The 18,347-nt window shown below is 41.5% G+C and overlaps 2 protein-coding genes across 5 annotated transcripts in view; one reads left to right on the top strand and one right to left on the bottom strand.

Annotated features, from left to right (window-relative positions):
* The window catches only part of GSK3B (glycogen synthase kinase 3 beta), a 198,677-nt gene extending 196,022 nt beyond the window's left edge, over nucleotides 1-2,655 (bottom strand). For 3 of the 4 annotated variants that reach the window (XM_059921032.1, XM_059921035.1, XM_059921034.1), the window contains exon 1: nucleotides 1,538-2,655. In XM_059921032.1, the coding sequence (XP_059777015.1) occupies nucleotides 1,538-1,625 (88 nt within the window). In that variant the 5' untranslated portion in view covers nucleotides 1,626-2,655. The remainder of the gene's footprint in view (nucleotides 1-1,537) is intronic. The other variant, XM_059921033.1, reaches the window with a different exon arrangement.
* LOC132364390 (uncharacterized) lies at nucleotides 2,017-9,277 on the top strand. The gene is made up of 3 exons (XM_059919983.1): nucleotides 2,017-3,965; nucleotides 5,729-5,833; nucleotides 7,838-9,277. Exon 1 carries the CDS (start codon nucleotides 2,017-2,019, stop codon nucleotides 2,623-2,625), a length of 609 nt encoding a protein of 202 aa, XP_059775966.1. The 3' UTR covers nucleotides 2,626-3,965; nucleotides 5,729-5,833; nucleotides 7,838-9,277.
* Nucleotides 9,278-18,347: the final 9,070 nt, after the last annotated feature.

Genomic DNA, 18,347 nt, shown 5'->3' with positions numbered 1-18,347 from the left:
ATTCTGAACTAGCTAGTCACCAAAAAAAAAAAAAAAAACTTAACTCTCAAAAATAATCTCCCATTCAGTTATTACCTTAGACTACCCCTGTTTCAGGCAAGTTCCAAAAGCCAAAATGAATTGAAATCCTGAGTTCAAATAAGAGTGATCATTTTATGTTGCTTAAGGACATAATCAATTTCATGTAACAGCATATACCTTTTAAAAATCTCAGTTCAATTCTCTCCTTCTAGGCAGCAAAACAGTTTTTCTTTACCCTCATCATGCCCCTTTCTGGAGGAATAAGGAAACAATATAGATATTTTTGTCAAATTCTTTAAGTATGTTTAAATAAACTGTCATTAAATACCACATAAACATATCCACATATAGAGAACATTAGAACACTGGACACTTAGTATAGACCTGGACACTCAACATATACTTTTCTGCACAAATCAGGGAAGACGGTACAGTCTAGCAACAACCTTGAACACAGCCCAAATATCCCTATTATATGCAGGACCACAGCCTTCTGCAAAACCTATGATGGAAAGGTCTAAATCCATATTCTTCTAACTCCATAGTCTTATCTAAATTCAACAGGAAACCAATGCAAGAGTATTTTAGTCTTAAGAAGGAACCCCTGAACTCTAGATCATTTAGCAAGTACTGAGTGCAATGGCACCCTAAAACTGAACTTTAATGATGAGTCAGTGACAATTAACATTCAACTTAGCATTTGGCAACATGACAATACAAGCCCCAATCAAAACTTGGATGTACTTCCAAATTACCTTTTGATTAAACGTTAATTCTATAGTGGTAGATTGGTAATGCCAAAATGGGAAGGTTAAGAGATAACATATTATACCAATTATCCAATTTAGAACAATGCATGTTGAGATACTACTGCTACTGCATATCAATCAGCCCCACCGGTCCCTTCTAAAGGGAAGAATCAAAGCTTGCCTCCAAACCGGAATGTGGTTACGGAGCAAGTTCATCTCTGGATTATGAACACATACTTTGTATAGTCACATAGGCAAGAAAGAAATGTTAGGAGACAGTGACATTTAGCTCCTCTATTAAGTATACAAAACTATGATAACCCCTGAGACCTGAGCTAACTAAACTATCCCTCATTCCAAAAGACACACTCTGCAAAAGCACATAATGGTTTATGAGTCTTGTCCTTCGCTTTATTCAAAAGGATGAGCAAGTAAACACTTCCATCGCTATTCTAAGATGGAAAAACTCAACCGCTTGATAAAGCTATCAACTGCAAGAAAACTATATGAAAAGAACTAAGTTTCAGATCGAATCATCCAAATAAAAATCATATTCCCTCAATTCAAGGTTAATAAGACCGGGGGAGGGGATATGGGAGGAGAAAAGAGGGAGCTGCCTCATCCTTGACTGAAGACAGGTTTTTGCCCTTTTCCATTACCTCCGACTGTTATATCAGAAGGTCTCATATTTTAAGATCCTGATATTTTAAAGTCTCTTATTTAAAGGATGAGGTGGAAAAGGGGTGTAAAATAAAATCAATACTCACTGCTAACTTTCATGCTGCCAAACGCTGAAGGCTGCTGCACTGGCTTGCAGCTCTCCGCAAAGGAGGTGGTTCTGGGCCGCCCTGACATGATCACTCTCTTCCCGAATCACCTTCTTTTCCTTCCTTCCTCCTTTTCTTCCTTTTGTTTTATGTTGGGGTGTTAGGTTAATGATAAATGCAGCATTAAGTTCTCCCACAAGAAAAAGACTTCGTCCTCTTGGCTTTTCACTCCTTTTGTACAGCTATAAAAAAAAGCGAGCGATGTATTTCTCCTTGAAGACAGATCAGTACGGATATTTAACATATAGATTGATCGGGAGCTGGGAAAAAAATACAATTCTTTCCCCTCCCTTTCCTTGGAGGGGAGAAATGGTTGGGAGGTCCTAAAAAATATATATCACGTGAAACGGGGCAGATACTTGATTGAAAATAAGTACTCTGAATATTATATTTTCCTCGGGGATTTTTTTTCCGAGTCAATGAAGAAGGGAAGCGGCGGAAGGATCACGAGTCTCACGCTTGAAAAGAAAGGGGGATGGGAAGGAGGGAGGGAGAGGGAGGGGGTGGCTCGGAGATGCGTCGGGAAACGCTGCGGCTCCGACAGCGGCGGGATCCGGCAGCCTGACGGCACGGGCCCGGCGAACTGGAAGGCGGCGGAGTCGCGAGTCAGTCAGAGGCGGGCGGTGGCGGCGACTCCTCTCCTCATTGCGCCAGGAGCAGCTGCAGGCGGCGGCTGGATCCAGCGGCCATGGCGGCGGCGGTGGCGGAGGCAGCTCCCTTCAGACCCCAGGCAGCGGCTCCTCGACTGCTCCCCATACGCCGGGGACATGGGAACCCAGCAACTGCTTCCGTCCCTCGGGGCCCCCTCCCCCGTCCAAGGCACCAGCGCGGCCGCCCTCCCGCCCCTCGCTTCTGCACGGTCCCGCTCAGGAAGTGTCCGCGCTTTGCCCCCAGCCCGGGCCCTGTCAGTGGCTGCGGGGCCGGCTCCTCCTCGCTTCCTTCCTTCCTTTGTCACTCGGCCCGGGCGGCGGCGGCGGCAGCGGCAGCACAAGCCTGCATTCGCCCGGGTCGGGGGCAGCTCTGTGTGAGGAGTGCCGTCTGCGCAGCCGCCTAGCTTTTCCCCACTCCCCCTCCCCCCTCCTACTCGTCCTCCGCCTCCTTCCTCCCCCACCCAGCCTTACACCGCCCAGCGCCCCCGCGTCCGCGTAACAGGCGTCTGGGAATCGCCGGCCGAGCCGAGTGTCCTCCCCCTTCGGCAGGGGAGCCGAAGCCCGAGCGGAACCAATCACGGATGTCGTTTGTTTGCGGATCCTCCCGGAAAAAGCCGATCGACCTGAGGAGCCAATTAGAAAGTGTCGCTGGAAATTCACGCCCAAGGACGGAAAATGCCGAAGATAGCCGACCGAGAAGAAGGTGGGTTCGCCTTGTCTTGTGGCTGGCTGGAGGAGAAATTCGACAATGGCAACAGTGACCAATCAGAGTCGCCGGCCCTCAGGAAAAAGCTTGAAGAGTTAAGGACGGTGAAGCCCGGAGTCGCTGGTGAAACCGCACGGCTGGGCGCCGGGGCCGCTTTGTAATTGGCCGAAACTCCGCTGGGAGTGCACCTCCCTCGGTGATTGGTGAAGGAATGGGGCTTCCGAGGACAGTCTGGCCAGTCAGGACGTCTCCTCCCTCGACGAGGTGGGGAGAAGTTGAGAGCGAAGGGAGGGCATCTATAAAGCGCCTTCTCATTGGCCTGAAGCTCTGGAGCCGGAGTCGGGGCAAAAGGGAAAAGGAGGGAGGTCGAAACCGGTAGCGGCAGCCAATCGGCCCTCGCTGCCGTCCAATCGCAAGACCTAGCTGCAGTGTGATTGGCCTTCGGCCTCCGGTGGCGGTCCCAGGAGCGGGGAGAAGCGCGACTGGGGTCGTGGCGGATGGTTAGACGGGCTCGCCTGCGGCTACTTGCAGCTTGTGTGGAAACCGCAGATAGGGAGCGGGAGCCCTTCGCGAGCCGGTGTGAAACTGCTGCGGTCGGCGGCGCTGGGCTCGGAGCGCTCGAGCGAACGGAGGGTTGAGGGGTCTCCCCACCCACTGGAGGCTCTCGGCGGGGCGGGGCTAATTCTGCGCGCCCGAGGCGCCCCTCCGCCCAGGAGAGCGCGTCCTGAGCGCCGGCGTCTTCCCCGGAAGGGCCAGACGGATCCAGGGCGCCTCCCCGGCTGGGTGCGAGTTCTTGGGCGCTAAACTGAGAACAAAGCTTCCAGAGAGGCAGCGCCCCTCGGCGGCCGCGCCCCGCCCAGTCGCGGAGGCCATTGATAAGAGTGAGGGCGACTGCGCCTCGTGCGCCCGGCCAAGCCCGGCCTTCCAGAAAGGCCCCTGAGAAATGAGCTCATGCTGGCTGCGCGCGCTCCTCGGGCGCGACTGCCCAGCGCAGAACGGGCCCCAAAAGCAGGTGAGGGGAAGTGCCGTCAGGTCGGATATCCCGAAGACTGAGGAAACGGGGAGTCAGAATAGTCCTTTGTAGTTTTTGGTTCTTTGGAACTAGGGTGATCTATAAAAGTACTATATAAGTTGGTTTCGCACGTAGGCCAGTGGTCAGATTCCCGTGGTTTGCCTAAGGACAGTGAGGTATGGCTACAGAAAAAGTAGAAAGGACAGTTGCCATCAATCCCGTGGTGTCTGTAATTTCCACTTGCAGAGTCATCCCTTTCTGTTAAGATACTATCTCTGGGAGCACATATAAAAATACACATACTTGGTCAGGTTAACTAGCTGTTGCTTTGGAAAACTGATGAGGAAGTTGCGACAGAACAAAGTAAGCTTTGATGGGAGAACGGAAAGGTCTAGATAGTGTTTGCAAACTCAGATGTCTACAGGGGCCAGAAAAGCAAAGCAAATGAGTGAAACTGGCCTGGTGTAAAACAATAGGGAATGATAAGCAACGTGGCAAATTGGAGTGTCCGTGCTGTAACTGAAAGGAGCAGCTGTTCGGCTCTAGCAGATTGTTGCCCTGAAGAATGTGGATCCAGTGTTCTGAGGTATTCTGTTTTTTTCCCCCAAGAGAAACCGTAAAGCAGGATTTTTGTATGAAACCCCTCGATTTTTACACCAATATTTCCAAACCCTACAGGCCGAATTAAAAACATCCCGGGGTAGATGTGGCCAACATGCAATCAATTTGTAATCTCAAACCTGGACATAGGTTTGTTAATATAGCCCAGGAGTGGTAGCAGCTCTTGTTCTTTGCAATGAAGAGAGGTTTTTTATATACCCCAGGAGTGGTAGCAGCTCTTGTTCTTTGCAGTGAAGAGAGAACATGAGGCTTCTGGATGTCATGGAGAAGGGTAAAGAATGTTAAAAGCAAACTCAGTGCATGGCAATTTTGTCAAATGATTGTTGCCTCTCCCTGCAAACTATTATGAAAGACCTTTGCCACTAGTCCCTAAAACACTGAGGCAAAGCTCGAAATCCTGCCTTCCTCTTTACTCCCCATCCCTACTCCCAGTTATACCAGCAGGAAAGTGAATAACAAATGTTTAGGTTATACAAATTGGAAACATGGCTATTCTTTTGTATATAATAAAGTACAAAAATAGTCTACCGTAAGGTTATGATTAGTAGCTTTACTGTTGCTGCCTTCAAATATTTTGAACTGATGCTGTTTAAAATAAAAAAATCTGACCAAGAGGGGGGAAGTTTTATAGGAAAAAAAAAAAGTAGTTCAATCTAGAATTAGGACATAAGGAGGGAGAAGTTTAGGAAAAAATATAGAACCACTGAAATTAACATTCCATGATTGTTTCTCTGACCTTTCAAATTCTTCCTCTACCTTCCCACCTGCTGTCAACCATTTATCAGTTTTTAATAATTTTAATAGTTAATGCTTCCTGAGTGTTTATAATGTGCCAGACACTGTTCTTAAGTGCTTCACACATGCTATCTCAAATTATAATCGTATGATGTAAGTACTGTTATCACCTCCACTTAAAAGATGAGGAAACTGAAGGTCAGAAAGGTGTACTGACTTATCTAAAGTCCACAGAGCTAAAGTAAGCAGAACCAGGATTCAGATCTCTTGTACTTCTCTCTCAAACATAGTCCCCACCTCTCCTGGTCTTGCTTTATCTTAAATTCTAAGCCTTATGTCTTCAACTGTGTGTGCCTGGTTGTGAATACATCCCCTAGTTTGGTTTCTAATGGTTTGGTTTCCTTTAGGGCTCATCAGGTGGTGCCTTGCAAATATCAGTGATTCTGAGCCACAGTAACCAACCAGAGGACTAGAAAAAGATGAATATAGGAAAGCTGGATGATACAGAACAGGTAAGTAGTGTAGTAGAGGGGGGAAAAAAAAGAGGTTGGTGAGCCTGTCCACAAGGTAAGAGTTATAAATTAAAGTGCACAATGAACTGGCTTCTGTAGTAATTACATGTATTTGTATAGCACTTTGCACTTAGGAAGTACTATTACGTTAATGAAGTTTATGAAGTACTGTTATGGAACTATTATTGTTTTTACAAATGAGGAAACTACACACTAGAGTAAGTGACTTGCTCAGAATCACTTAGCTGCATTTTTAATTGAAACTAGAAGAACATGTATTCAGGTTTAATAATGAAGATAGCAGATAGAATATGAGATGCTGTTTATTTAGATGAACCCAGGGTCAGTCAGTACAAACAGAAGTTCACAAGCAAACTCTTCCTAGGACCTCATTTAGTTAGCCAACGTATATTAAACACCTAAATGTTGTTGGGTGCTGGCCTTCAAAATTTAATAAGATATGGTCTCTGCTCCAGATACTTGCAGTCAGATACTATAAGATGGAAAAGAGTTGTTTAGTAATGAACCCTAGGAAAACCCTCCAATAACAAGGTCAATGTGAAGATGAAGAGGAAGGAACAAATTTTGCATTTACTGAGTGCCTGTTCAGTCCTTCCCTAAACCTCAAGAGATTGCCATTATTAACTCTTTTGTTAATAGATTGGGGAGGGGGGATGAGCAATAAGTACATTGATGAAGGCCACACAATTAGAAAATGGCAGAGCTGGAATGGAATCTACAGCCGAGTATATTTGATCCAGCTTCTTTATATTAGATTACTCTGCTCTCCATCAAAAAACAACATTGTTTATCCCATTTATGTAAAACTGCATATGTGTGTGTGCTTGCACACCCACACATAGGAGTCTAGAAATATTCATTTTGATGGCATTTTGGATGATACTTATTGTATTCATGATTTCCAGTATTGTCTTCATTTTCCACCTTTACATAAGAAACAAAATACTTAAAAAGAGAAAACAAAGGTAAGACTGCAGAAGAACCAAAGAAAAAAAGTAGCAGTGTGAAATTGCTCAATTTGATTTATAGGACACTGTGCCAAGTCTTAGGAATACAGGAGTGTGAAGATGAATAAAAGTCATTCAGAGGTGACTGTCTTGCTCCAGTCTTAGGGGGAGCTCTTGTAGAGTGGAGACGTGTAAACAGACAACACCACAATGTCATCTGGGCAGCTATGGAAGAAAAGCGGCCCAGAGATCATTTTCCAAGCTGTATGTAAACTACCGGTCTCCAAAGTTGCGTGTATATACCCAGAGGTTGTATAGGATGATCCTTTGGAGTGCTAGAACTACTAAATCTTATTTTTATCTTAAAACGTAAGAAATTACCTTTCCAATGGTTAATTTACTGGTAGACAGTGGTGCCCTCCTCAGTCCCTATGTCAAAGGAAGGGGTCACATGGTCCACCATACAGTTTTCCTAAAGGAAGGGGATGAATCCACAGCCTAGAAGGGATTGTGAATATACGGTACCCTCCTGCTTTTTAAAATTTTCAGCAACATATGACACTTTACTTGTGCTTAATTAATGGATTTGCAGTCATATTATTTGATTTTTAACTAACTTGACCCTCATAGATTGAAAATGATTCCTGCAAATAAAGTGTAGATAAAAGAACAAACAAAATGGCAAAGCTCACATTCTACTCTTAGTAGGAACTCTTCATCAGTCACATCAATAGGTTAAAAACAGTAATGAGCTAATCAAATTGGACAAGAAGTAGGCCTGAAATTTTTGGAATTCTCAAGAATTTTTGAAATATGAACCATCCACTATTTTTTAGTCAAAGTTTACCCTAAGGTTAAGTATGACAGATATAGCAAATGCCAGTGTGAAGTCTTCACAATTAGCAAAACATTTAAAGACTATGCATCTGGGACAGTTAATAATTTGGGGGGGTGGGGGATTAGCGGTGAGAATAAAAAAGTATTGGGGGGACTTCCCTGGTGGCACAGTGGTTAAGAATCCGCCTGCCAACACAAGGGACACAGGTTCGAACCGTGGACCAGGAAGATTCCTACAAGCCGCAGAGCAACTAAGCCCATGCGCCACAACTACTGAAGCCCACGCGCCCGTGCTCCGCAACGAGAGGCCACCGCAATGAGAAGCCCACGCGCTGCAACAAAGAGTAGCCCCCGCTCACCACAACTAGAGAAAGCCTGCGTGCAGCAACGAAGACCCAATGCAGCCAAAAATAAATTAATTTTTAAAAAGTATTGGGTCTTAAATAATATTGTTTTAAAATATTGCTTATTATGCCTGTTATCCTTTTTTATTCCTGTATATGTCTTATATATACATATCATATTAGTTCAAGAGTATATGTTTTATAAATATGCAGAATATTTGGGGGTTAGCTCAAGAATATATGTTTTATAAGTATGCAGAAATTTTGGAGGTTGATATTAAAATTTTTTACTAGTACAGTATAAGAACAAAAAAGTTCGTAGACCACTGTTTTTTTTTTGTTGGTTTTTTTTTTTGTTTTTTTTTAATAGATCTTTATTGGAGTATAATTGCTTCACAATACCATGTTGGTTTCTGTTGTACAACAAAGTGAATCAGCCATATGCATACACATGTCCCCATGTCCCCTCCCTCTTGAGCCTCCCTCCCATCCTCCCTATCCCACCCCTCTAAGGTCATCACAAAGCACTGAGCCGATCTCCCTGTGCTATGCTGCTGCTTCCCACCAGCCAACTATTTTACATTCGATAGTGTATGTATGTCGATGCTACTCTCACTTTGCCCCAGCTTCGCCCTCCCACCCCATGTCATCAAGTCCATTCTCTATGTCTACCTCTCTATTCCTGCCCTGCAACTAGGTTCATCAGTACCTTTTTTTTTTTTAGATTGCATATATATGCATTAGCATACGGTATTTCTTTTTCTCTCTCTGACTTACTTCACTCTGTATGACAGACTCTAGGTCCATCCACCTCACTACAAATAACTCAATTTTGTTTCTTTTTATGGCTAAGTAATATTCCATTTTTTATATGTGCCACATCTTCTTTATCCATTCATCTTGTAGACCACTGTTTTAAACAAAGATTAATTTTTTAGATGATGGAAGAGAAGAACATTCTGGGCAAAAAGAAGTTATGCAATGGCGGAAATATATGTTACAAGGTATTCAGAGAACTAGAGGTAGTTTGAAATTATGTAGCATGTAAGATCTGGGCCTAGAGAAAAGAAAGGGAAACAGACTCAGATAATAAAGGTGTAGTTAAGTAAATTATGTTCTACTAAGTCCATATTATGTAAACAGAAAAAAGAATAAATACAAAGACATAGCAACTCAATACTAATTTAAAAATATAGAACTTGATTGTATATTACCATATTTCCAATTCTGCAAAATATGAACATTTGGATCAAGTTTGAAAAGGAAGACAGAAATTAGAATAATTTTGTTAATATATTGGGATATTATAGATGAAAATATTCACTTTAACTTTTCATGTCATACTTTTACAATAAATTAATGTTTGTTGGGTTTTAAAAGAAAATTGGCTCCCTTCTTTTCTTCACTGTGATTCACATATTCCTCAGAATGGCTCTCATTACATGGAATTCTTAACAAAAACTCCAAATTTCTCAGCAAAGCTTTCCAATGCCAACATTTCTACTGATGATAATCCTTTGTAATATAAATTATATACTGTATTAATAAAACTAGCCAACATTTGTTACATGCAAGACATCTGCTAGGCACCTGATATAAAGAAGTACATGAGCCACCTGAGTGGCTCTGTGCCCTCGGTGAACTTATCCTCTGGGGAAACAACCTCATGAAAAGCTAAATAAGTAATTATTTAAGATCATATTTGAATCCATAAACAAGTTGTAAGGCAGAACATAATTTGCAAATATGGTTGTTACTCATGCTCAAATGAATTGGTCATGCTGTCCTATTTAAAATAGGTAAATGGAGGACACTTCAATCTAAAGTGAATCTTAAAGGATAGGTAGTAGGATTTGGAGATGAAGAAAGGAAAGAGGAAATAAACTATTTTCTGCCACTTCATTTCCAACCCATCAGACAAACCCCCTTCTTAGTAAACTTAGGTGGATCCAGCTGTCAGGGCAATTAAGGACCGTGTGAGTCTGTTCATCTGACTGTAGGAAAGCCAGTTTGGCTAGAACAGAAAGCCGATAAAGGAGACTAATGGAAGATAAAGCTTAAAAGGTAGTTTGGGGCCAGATTTGAAAAAGCTTTGAATGTTACACCAAGAAATCTGGGCTTTGTCTTGTAGACAGTGGAGAATTATGGGAGGTAGCAGAGGTAAGACATTGTCACTGCAGGAGAGCCTCTGAGGTAACATACACTGTGTGGTTTTTCCCGTTGCTGAAAATGTGCCCAGGGTAACAAGACAACATATTTGATCATGCTTCTTATAACCAATGAGATGTGCCCAGGGTAACAAGACAACATATTTGATCATGCTTCTTATAACCAATGAGGTGTGCCCAAATGGGAAAATAATGGATGACTACCCAAAAAGAAGAGGGACAGTGTTTGAAACATTGCCACTATGAAGTAGACTCTGGTTATATTAAAAGTTTCATATCAAGCCTTTGATCATATAAATACTCTAACATCTAAAGGAGTATACTATCTAAAATAAAAAGAAAGCAAACACTCGGTGAATCCTTTTAGTTTTTTATGCTTGTCATATTTTTGCTCCAAAGAGGGTATAATCATGCAGTTAATACATTAGAACTGATTAGATTATTTTGAGCTGTTTCAATTTTATTTCTTTTACTCCATTTCTATTCACAATTTTAAGAAAGGGCTTCTTTAGACACGAGTGTTAATATTTCCACATTGAACTAAGTAAGTGAATTCACATGAATTGAAAACGACAAGTACGTATTGATTGAATACTTTGACTCAAGTATACTTCTTTACAACATTCTAGGTGATTCAGCCTTGTTTTATGTGCATTAAATGTATTAAAAGTCTGCAAAACTCTCAGTTGGAACAAATACTTTAAGAACTCATTAGCCAGCAGTAAATCAGAAATGGTCATATTTTCTTGTTCACATGGAACTAGGATTCAAATCTGAGAATACAACAAAACTCTTTAGGTCTTTATGTCTGGTTGATGCTGAATGTGAAAGTTACAAGAAAATTGTCATTCTGTTCCTTGGCTATTAAATAGCTTAACTTGGAGTTGGGGGAAACATTTGAAGAGAAATTAAGTCCCATGGATTATCCAAGAAGGAATTCCAGAATGCAGAGAGGGCCTGTCTTCTTCAGTCAGGCCACAGTTTCATTTGGATTGTGGCCATCAAGAGGCATCATTGCTCTGACTTCATTCCTGTGCCCTGTGGGATGGAATTCTGAAAGGGGATGGGAGAGAATGCACAAAGCCCCAAGGAATGTGTGTTCCTGTATGACATCCAGATCAGAGGGTAGTAGGAAGTACCATATATCAGACCAGAAAGGATTCTTGGCGGAAGGGTTTATAGCTCAGTTTTGTAAACCCATTAATATTTTGCTTTGTCTATTATTCATTATTTTTATAATTTATACTGTATATGTATTGATAGTGCCCATTACTTGAAGATAAAAGTAATAATTTAGGAAAAAGAATCCTAAATCTTACTACTTTTTAGGAGCATTCAAGAGTCTCAGAAAAATACTAACACAGATGTTTTTTTCCTTTTTGCGGAATCAACGTGTCTGAGACAGCTGAGCACGTCCTCTCGTCAGTACTCTTCTATTTTCTCGAATTATTTCTTTACAATTTGAATACAGTTTTACATTTAGTCTTCCTATCAAAAGTGATCCAGTTGGGACTTCCCTGGTGGTCCAGTGGGTAAGATTCCACATTCCCAATGCGGGGGGCCCAGGTTAAATCCCTGGTCGGGGAACTAGATCCTGCATGCATGCTGCAACTAAGTCTGCATAACGGAACTAAGAAGTCTGCATGCCGCAATGAAGATCCCACATGCAGCAACAAAGATCCTGCAAGCCACAACTAACACTGGCGCAGCCAAATAAATAAATAAATATTTTTTAAAAAAAAGTGATCCAGTTCCTCCAATTTTTATCGTTAAATGCTTTGGCTGTGGTTCTATAAAATTTTTATAAATGTTGCTGGGTTTGTGTTTGAAAAACACAATATTGAATATCCTGATTCCATTAGGAAGTGTTTATTATGTGTCTGCTGCATGCCCAGAACTGTGCCAGATATGGTGGGAAACACATTTGCTCACAGCAAATTGAGAAAACTAAAAACTATACATGTTTAAACTATAAACTATATATGTTTTAATATTTTCAAGGTCAAAAGGGTATGGGCTCCTTCAGAATTCAAAACAAATCTCTTACAGAGCAAAGTCAGCTGTAGCGCTATGTAAGTAAACTATTCCGTAGAGGTTAAGCTTTTAATCTAGCATGAGAGGAGTTAAAATGAAGTACTTCTAAGCACCAGAGAAACCATCAAGTGAAAAATTCATCAACAGGAGTTGCCAAAAGACACACATAGTTTACCTTTTATCCTTCTTCCTGCTTAAATGGAATTACATGGAGATGTAAAGCATTTCTCTTGATCTCAGTTGATGCTGTGCACATAATAGGAACTCAGTAAATGCTGGCAAAATGAGCAATATGATTACAATTGAAAAAGTGAAACCTAATTATAACCGTTAAAATTAGAACTTTATAAAATATTTGCATATGGAGAAGGACTCTGAGGAAATGTCTAAGAATAAAAATATTTGCTTTATTGATTTGTTGGTTTTCTGAAAGTTTTTTCTTACATTAAATTTTTTTCCATTATTGTTGCTGCAATATAACTTGGGTATCAAATTTTAAAAAATAGGTGCATTCAAATACTTAACAGAGAATCACAGCTTGGGACAAACCTCTGTCCACCACTGGGGTTCAAACATATCTTGGCATAGCTGGCAAATTAGTGGGTTTAGACTGCCAAGAGGGTGATTTACGTAACGGTTTTGGCAGAAAGACTGCCAAGAAGTGTGGGTGCCATCAAGGAGGGTGTTGGCCAGGCTACTTTTTGATCAATTTGCACCGCTACAATGCACTAGTCAGTATTCCACTTGGTCAGTGCCCATACCAGGCCAGCTGAACCAATTTTGAATGTTAACTCTTGGATTGAGAGGACAATGCTTACCTATCTTAAAGATTCATACTCTCATGCAGTCTCATGGACTTCTCTTGGAAAGCACCATAACCAGAAATAGGAGTGCACTAAAATCTTTATTACATCACAAAATATAATCCGAAGATGAGTGATTGGGCCTTGTTTCTACTTCTGAGGAAATATGATACAATTTTGCAGTATTGGAGACTACAGCAAACACAGAAGCATTTTGATTCCTTGAGAACCACACTGGAGATCATGAAAATGTCCAGTAGAAGGTTGTGGTGACCTGGCTTAATGGGACTGACTCAGCGATGAGTGCCAGAAGTGTTCAAAGACAACAGAAATCTCAGCAGCAGGCATCCATGTGGCCACAGACAAGACTTATTCTTGAGTCCATGTAGAACACTCCCCACGGGCTCTTAGAAATTATGGGCAGGGGACTTTGCAAGGAGCTGGAGGTCCTGCAACAGCAGGGAAGCCAGGAGCCAGTGAAATATGGATTATAAAACCATTACTAATAAGTTCATAAAGAATATGAAATGTGAGAAGTGAATCTGCTGAATCTCCCTCAGTGCTCCCCATCCCCCGCATGCTACTTATCAGTGTGAGCATTTCATGGAACTAAGCTTGCTGATAGTTTTTAAAATACAGGGCTTGGGACTTGCCTGGTGGTGCAGTGTATAAGACTCCATGCTCCCAATGCAGGGGGCCCAGATTCAATCCCTGGTCGGGGAACTGGATCCCACATGCATGCTGCAACTAAGAGTTTGCATGCCACAACTAAGGAGCCCATGTGCCACAACTAAGAACTGGCAAGCCACAACTAAGGAGCACAGCTGCCACAACAAAGACCCCGTGCAACCAAATAAATAAATAAATAAATGTTTTTAAAATAAATAAATAAAATACAGGGCTTATTTTTCTTACAACATGACCCATAATACAAGTTAAATACAATTCTTCATCTGGTTCAATGAAAGAAACAGTGATATGTTCCAATATTGGGAGAAAAACTAATAAATAAAAAGACAGACTTTATTATTTATGGTCCTTTAAAGAGTAATTTTAGATGTATACATCCAAAACTGCTGTTTTTAGAACCTAAATCTTGCCAAAGAGGCAACTCCAGGGGTTTACCTTTCATATAGTGCTTAATAAGCTCATAATGAACATTATAGAATTGGACAGGTACCAGACAAAACCCATAAGGTAGATGAAACAGGTAATAGTACTCCCATTTTACAGATTAAAAATGGAGGCAAAGAGAACTATAATTAGGTTTCTGGCTCAACTTTACCACATCGATCAGTAAATATTTACTGAGCAGTCACAGTTATATGGCATTCCACTATGTTCTTGGAATAATATATTTTTTTAAAGGCATGAAGGTATGCTCTGAGCAGGCAAGAGAAGTCTCTCATAAAATGAAAGTACCTTACAATGTGACATCGTTTTAAAAATTTTTTTCATGGGCCTTCTTTTTCTCATTGGTCTATTTACTCCCTTTATATGGTGTAGTAATTGGTGTTTAATAACTGCATAAAAATAAACAGACCCCTTGAAAACAATTACTGTTGGAGTACAGAACACTATTCATGGCATCTACCATATGAATCAGAGATTTTTTTAAAAGAAAGATGTACATATAGAGTCCCACCAGATTTGAAATACGGTTGTAACTGGAGTTTAACTAGTGAACACACTGAATACTTATTATGTGCAAAGTGGTGTTCTTAATGAGAGTGAATCAAAAAAGAATATGAGACATGATCACTGCCCTTAATAATTTTTTTATAAATTTGTTTATTTTTATTTTATTTTTTTGGCTGTGTTGGGTCTTCATTGCTGTGCGCGGGCTTTCTCTGGTTGCAGCGAGTGGGGGCTACTCTTCGTTGCAGTGCGCAGGCTTCTCATTGCAGTGGCTTCTCTTGTTGCAGAGTGTGGGCTCTGGGCGCATGGGCTTCAGTAGTTGTGGTGCATGGGCTGAGTAGTTGTGGTTTGCGGGCTCTAGAGCGCAGGCTCAGTAGTTGTGGCACACGGGCTTAGTTGCTCCACGGCATGTGGGATCTTCCTGGACAAGGGTTTGAACCTGTGTCCCCTGCATTGGCAGGCAGATTCTTAACCACTGTGCCACCAGAAAAGCCCCTACCCTTAATAATTTCTAATCTGTACAGGAAGGGATAAGACATATATTGAATATAAACAAACAACAGTCCTACTGTATAGCAGAGGGAACTATATTCAATATTCTGTAAAAAACCATAATGGAAAAGAATATGAAAAAGAATATATTAAAAAACTGAATCATTTTGCTGTATACCAGAAACTAACACACAAAAAAAGCCTCAATAAATATTTGTTGAATGAATAAATAGATGGCTGACTATAATAATTCATTATTGGTCCATGGTAGCATATGATAAATACCAAGAAAATGAGGGAATGTCTATATATAGATAGGAGTTCAGGTGATAGTTGGAATAGAGAATGGAATACTCTACTGGTCAGACCCATCTTGCATACTCACTCCTGCACATAGAGTAATGTCCCTACAAGAAAAAGAGGAATTCTGTTACAAAAAAATTTTAAGGTGAAAGGCTGGGACAGCACACTGACAAAACTACAGTTACCCTTGGCCACTATAGGCCCATTTAGTTTAAATTTTTCAATAGGGTATTTGCCATACCCAGAAAGCAGCAGGAGGTGCAAGGCCAGTGCCTAGAAGGAAATCTGGAGCTATATCAAGAGAACAAGGGATTATCCACTAACTCTGTAGGATGAATGAGGCATCTAAGAAACAGTAGAATTTAGAGAACAGAGTTGAGATGTTGACTCCCTCATTTTTAAGGATTGCAAAGGTATGGAAATAGTAGAAAGAATGGTTCGAAAGGGTAAGCAGTGGACCATTATATCAATTTTTTTAAAAGACTGCAAAATGATATTATATTTATCATTAGGAAGTCATTAGAGTCCTCTATAACTATGTAGAGTCAGAATTATGAAGGTGAGGTCAGGTTGCAGATCAATTTTGAATAGCCAAAAGAATAATTCAGCTGAAGAAATCAGGGATTACAGGTAAGTAAGAGTATACTAAGAAGATATGTGGATACTAATGTTTATCTTGGAAGCAAAACAGAAATTGTTCCGATACCAGTAGTGTCTTGGAGGAGCAACTTGAGGTCAGTATGATGATCACTCTAGAAGCCAAGAGTTGGCACAGAGACAAGTATTCTTCTAAGTTAAGATTTGCATTACTTGGTCATACAATGGAAAATTGAGCTTAGTTTGGAATCTCCTTCTTGGAAAAAGTACAATTTGAGATAATCCACGTTGACGTTTTATACATTTACAGGGAACTTGGTACTCTATAGGATTTTGGAAAAGACACACTAAAATTTATCTCCAAAGTGAATGAGTACAAAGTTGCAAATTTCAGAGACTGGCTAAAGCTTCATCAAGCAATCTGATAGATTTTTTTTTTCTTTTGGAAAGTGGCCCAGGACCCAGTGAATCTGGGGACAAACTTGAGTACTTTTGCCAGGTGCCCATTTAAAAGACTGATCCCTGGGACTTCCCTGGTGGTGCAGTGGTTAAGAATCCGCCTGCCAATGCAGGGGACACATGTTTGATCCCTGGTCCGGAAGTTCCCACATGCCACGGAGCAACTACTGAGCCTGCGCTCTAGAGCCCACGAGCCACAACTACTGAGCCTGCGCGCCACAACTACTGAAGCCCGCACATCTAGAGCCTGTGCTCCGCAACAAGAGAAGCCACCACAATGAGAAGCCTGCGCACCACAACGAAGAGTAGCCTCCGCTCACCTCAACTAGAGAAAGCCTGCACGCAGTGAAGACCCAATGCAGCCAAAAATTAATTAATTTATTTATTTAAAAAAATAAAGACTGATCCCTCTCCTTGAACTTTAATGTTGAGGCCATAACCTATTGGCATTCAAATTACAATTTATGAAAGAGGCCTCATCATGCTCCCTAAGAAACAACTTGTTCCCTGCCAAAATTAGGATTACTTTACTTTAGGAAGCGGGTGCCTACTATGCTGACAGCCAAATGATGATTTGCCAAAAATATCAAACTGCCATAGTGGATGGCAAAGGAGCTTCATATAACCCAGAAGGGAGAGGGTATTAGGGATGGCCTTCCAGGCAGTTGATGAGGGACCTGCTGAAGTCTGTGCTGAAAGCAAAATAGTTATAATTGGGCATGGTACTAACTTAATGAGCTGGCAAATCGGAAACCACATTGATAAAGGTAAATCACTGGGTAGGGGTTTTAAACCCTAAGTGTTAAGGCCTAGGGCAGGCATAGCAAAAATGAGGACCTGTGGCACCATTTATTCCATTTCTATGCACGTAGAGACATGGATGACAGATAACTCAGTCTCAGGGTCCTTCTCAGTCTCAGGGTCCTTCTCAATCAACACAGCATTTTAAGTAGGCACTGCCTATTAGTGGGATCTGTCAGGTCATTCAAAACCTATTTCCTTGCCTGTGAACTGCTCCCATATGACAGATGCCTGGTCTACCCTTAGGTGAGAGGATAATGGTCCTGAAGAAAAGGACTTGGCTGTGGGAGGGGCTTTCATCTCACAAGAGGCTGGGGAACACAACTAAGTGAATGTCCACTCGTGAGGATGTCCAGGAGCTCAGGGATCCACTTGCGTTCAGCTCACCCCCAGAGGTGGACTGCCATGCTTCATTACTCACGGCCCACTGCCCAAGAGTACCTGATCTGAGTAGACATCAGCTAAGCAAACCTTTCCATAAAGAGATGCTAATGCAGCCAGGCTGCCTAAAAGAGTCTGTCGTTGGTTGCTTCTTGGCCTTGGCTTAGGACTGTTTCTGCTGTTGGAAAACACTTGGTTTTTGAGGGGATGTAATGAGACAACACCTGTGAAAATTGTTCGAAATCTTTAAAGGCCTGTACTCATGTAGGGGATATGGGTGAGGATGATTATTGGGAGACAACAAAGAGTTAAGCCCAGAATTTTTCCTTAGGCTTACAATTTCTTATTTAATTAGTTCTTTTCCATAATACTGGAGTGGAATATTTTCCCCTCTGGGAGGCCAAAATAATGAAATGAATGCTTGACTTTGTTATTACTGTGTATGTATAACATCCTTAAATCCACTCCAACACATCCTACACACTTGTCAAATTAACTCTCACACCACTGTCATCACTTCACCCAGCTGCTCAGGAACCTAAATTGATTACCCTGTCTGTTGTAGAAAATTTAAGCTCTTCTGTCTTGCATTCAAAGTTGTCCTTCAAACATCACTAATTATTAGAGAAATGCAAATCAAAACTACAATGAGATATCACCTCACACCAGTCAGAATGGCCATCAACACA

This window comes from Balaenoptera ricei, chromosome 4 (assembly GCF_028023285.1).
Source record: "Balaenoptera ricei isolate mBalRic1 chromosome 4, mBalRic1.hap2, whole genome shotgun sequence".
Taxonomy (NCBI): domain Eukaryota; kingdom Metazoa; phylum Chordata; class Mammalia; order Artiodactyla; family Balaenopteridae; genus Balaenoptera; species Balaenoptera ricei.
The sequence above is the reverse complement of the archived record's forward strand: the minus strand, read 5'-3'. Positions and strand labels throughout refer to the sequence as shown.

Excerpts from the sequence above, each read along its gene's own strand:
- LOC132364390 (XM_059919983.1), top strand. The coding sequence starts at position 2,017 with ATGAAGAAGGGAAGCGGCGGAAGGATCACGAGTCTCACGCTTGAAAAG.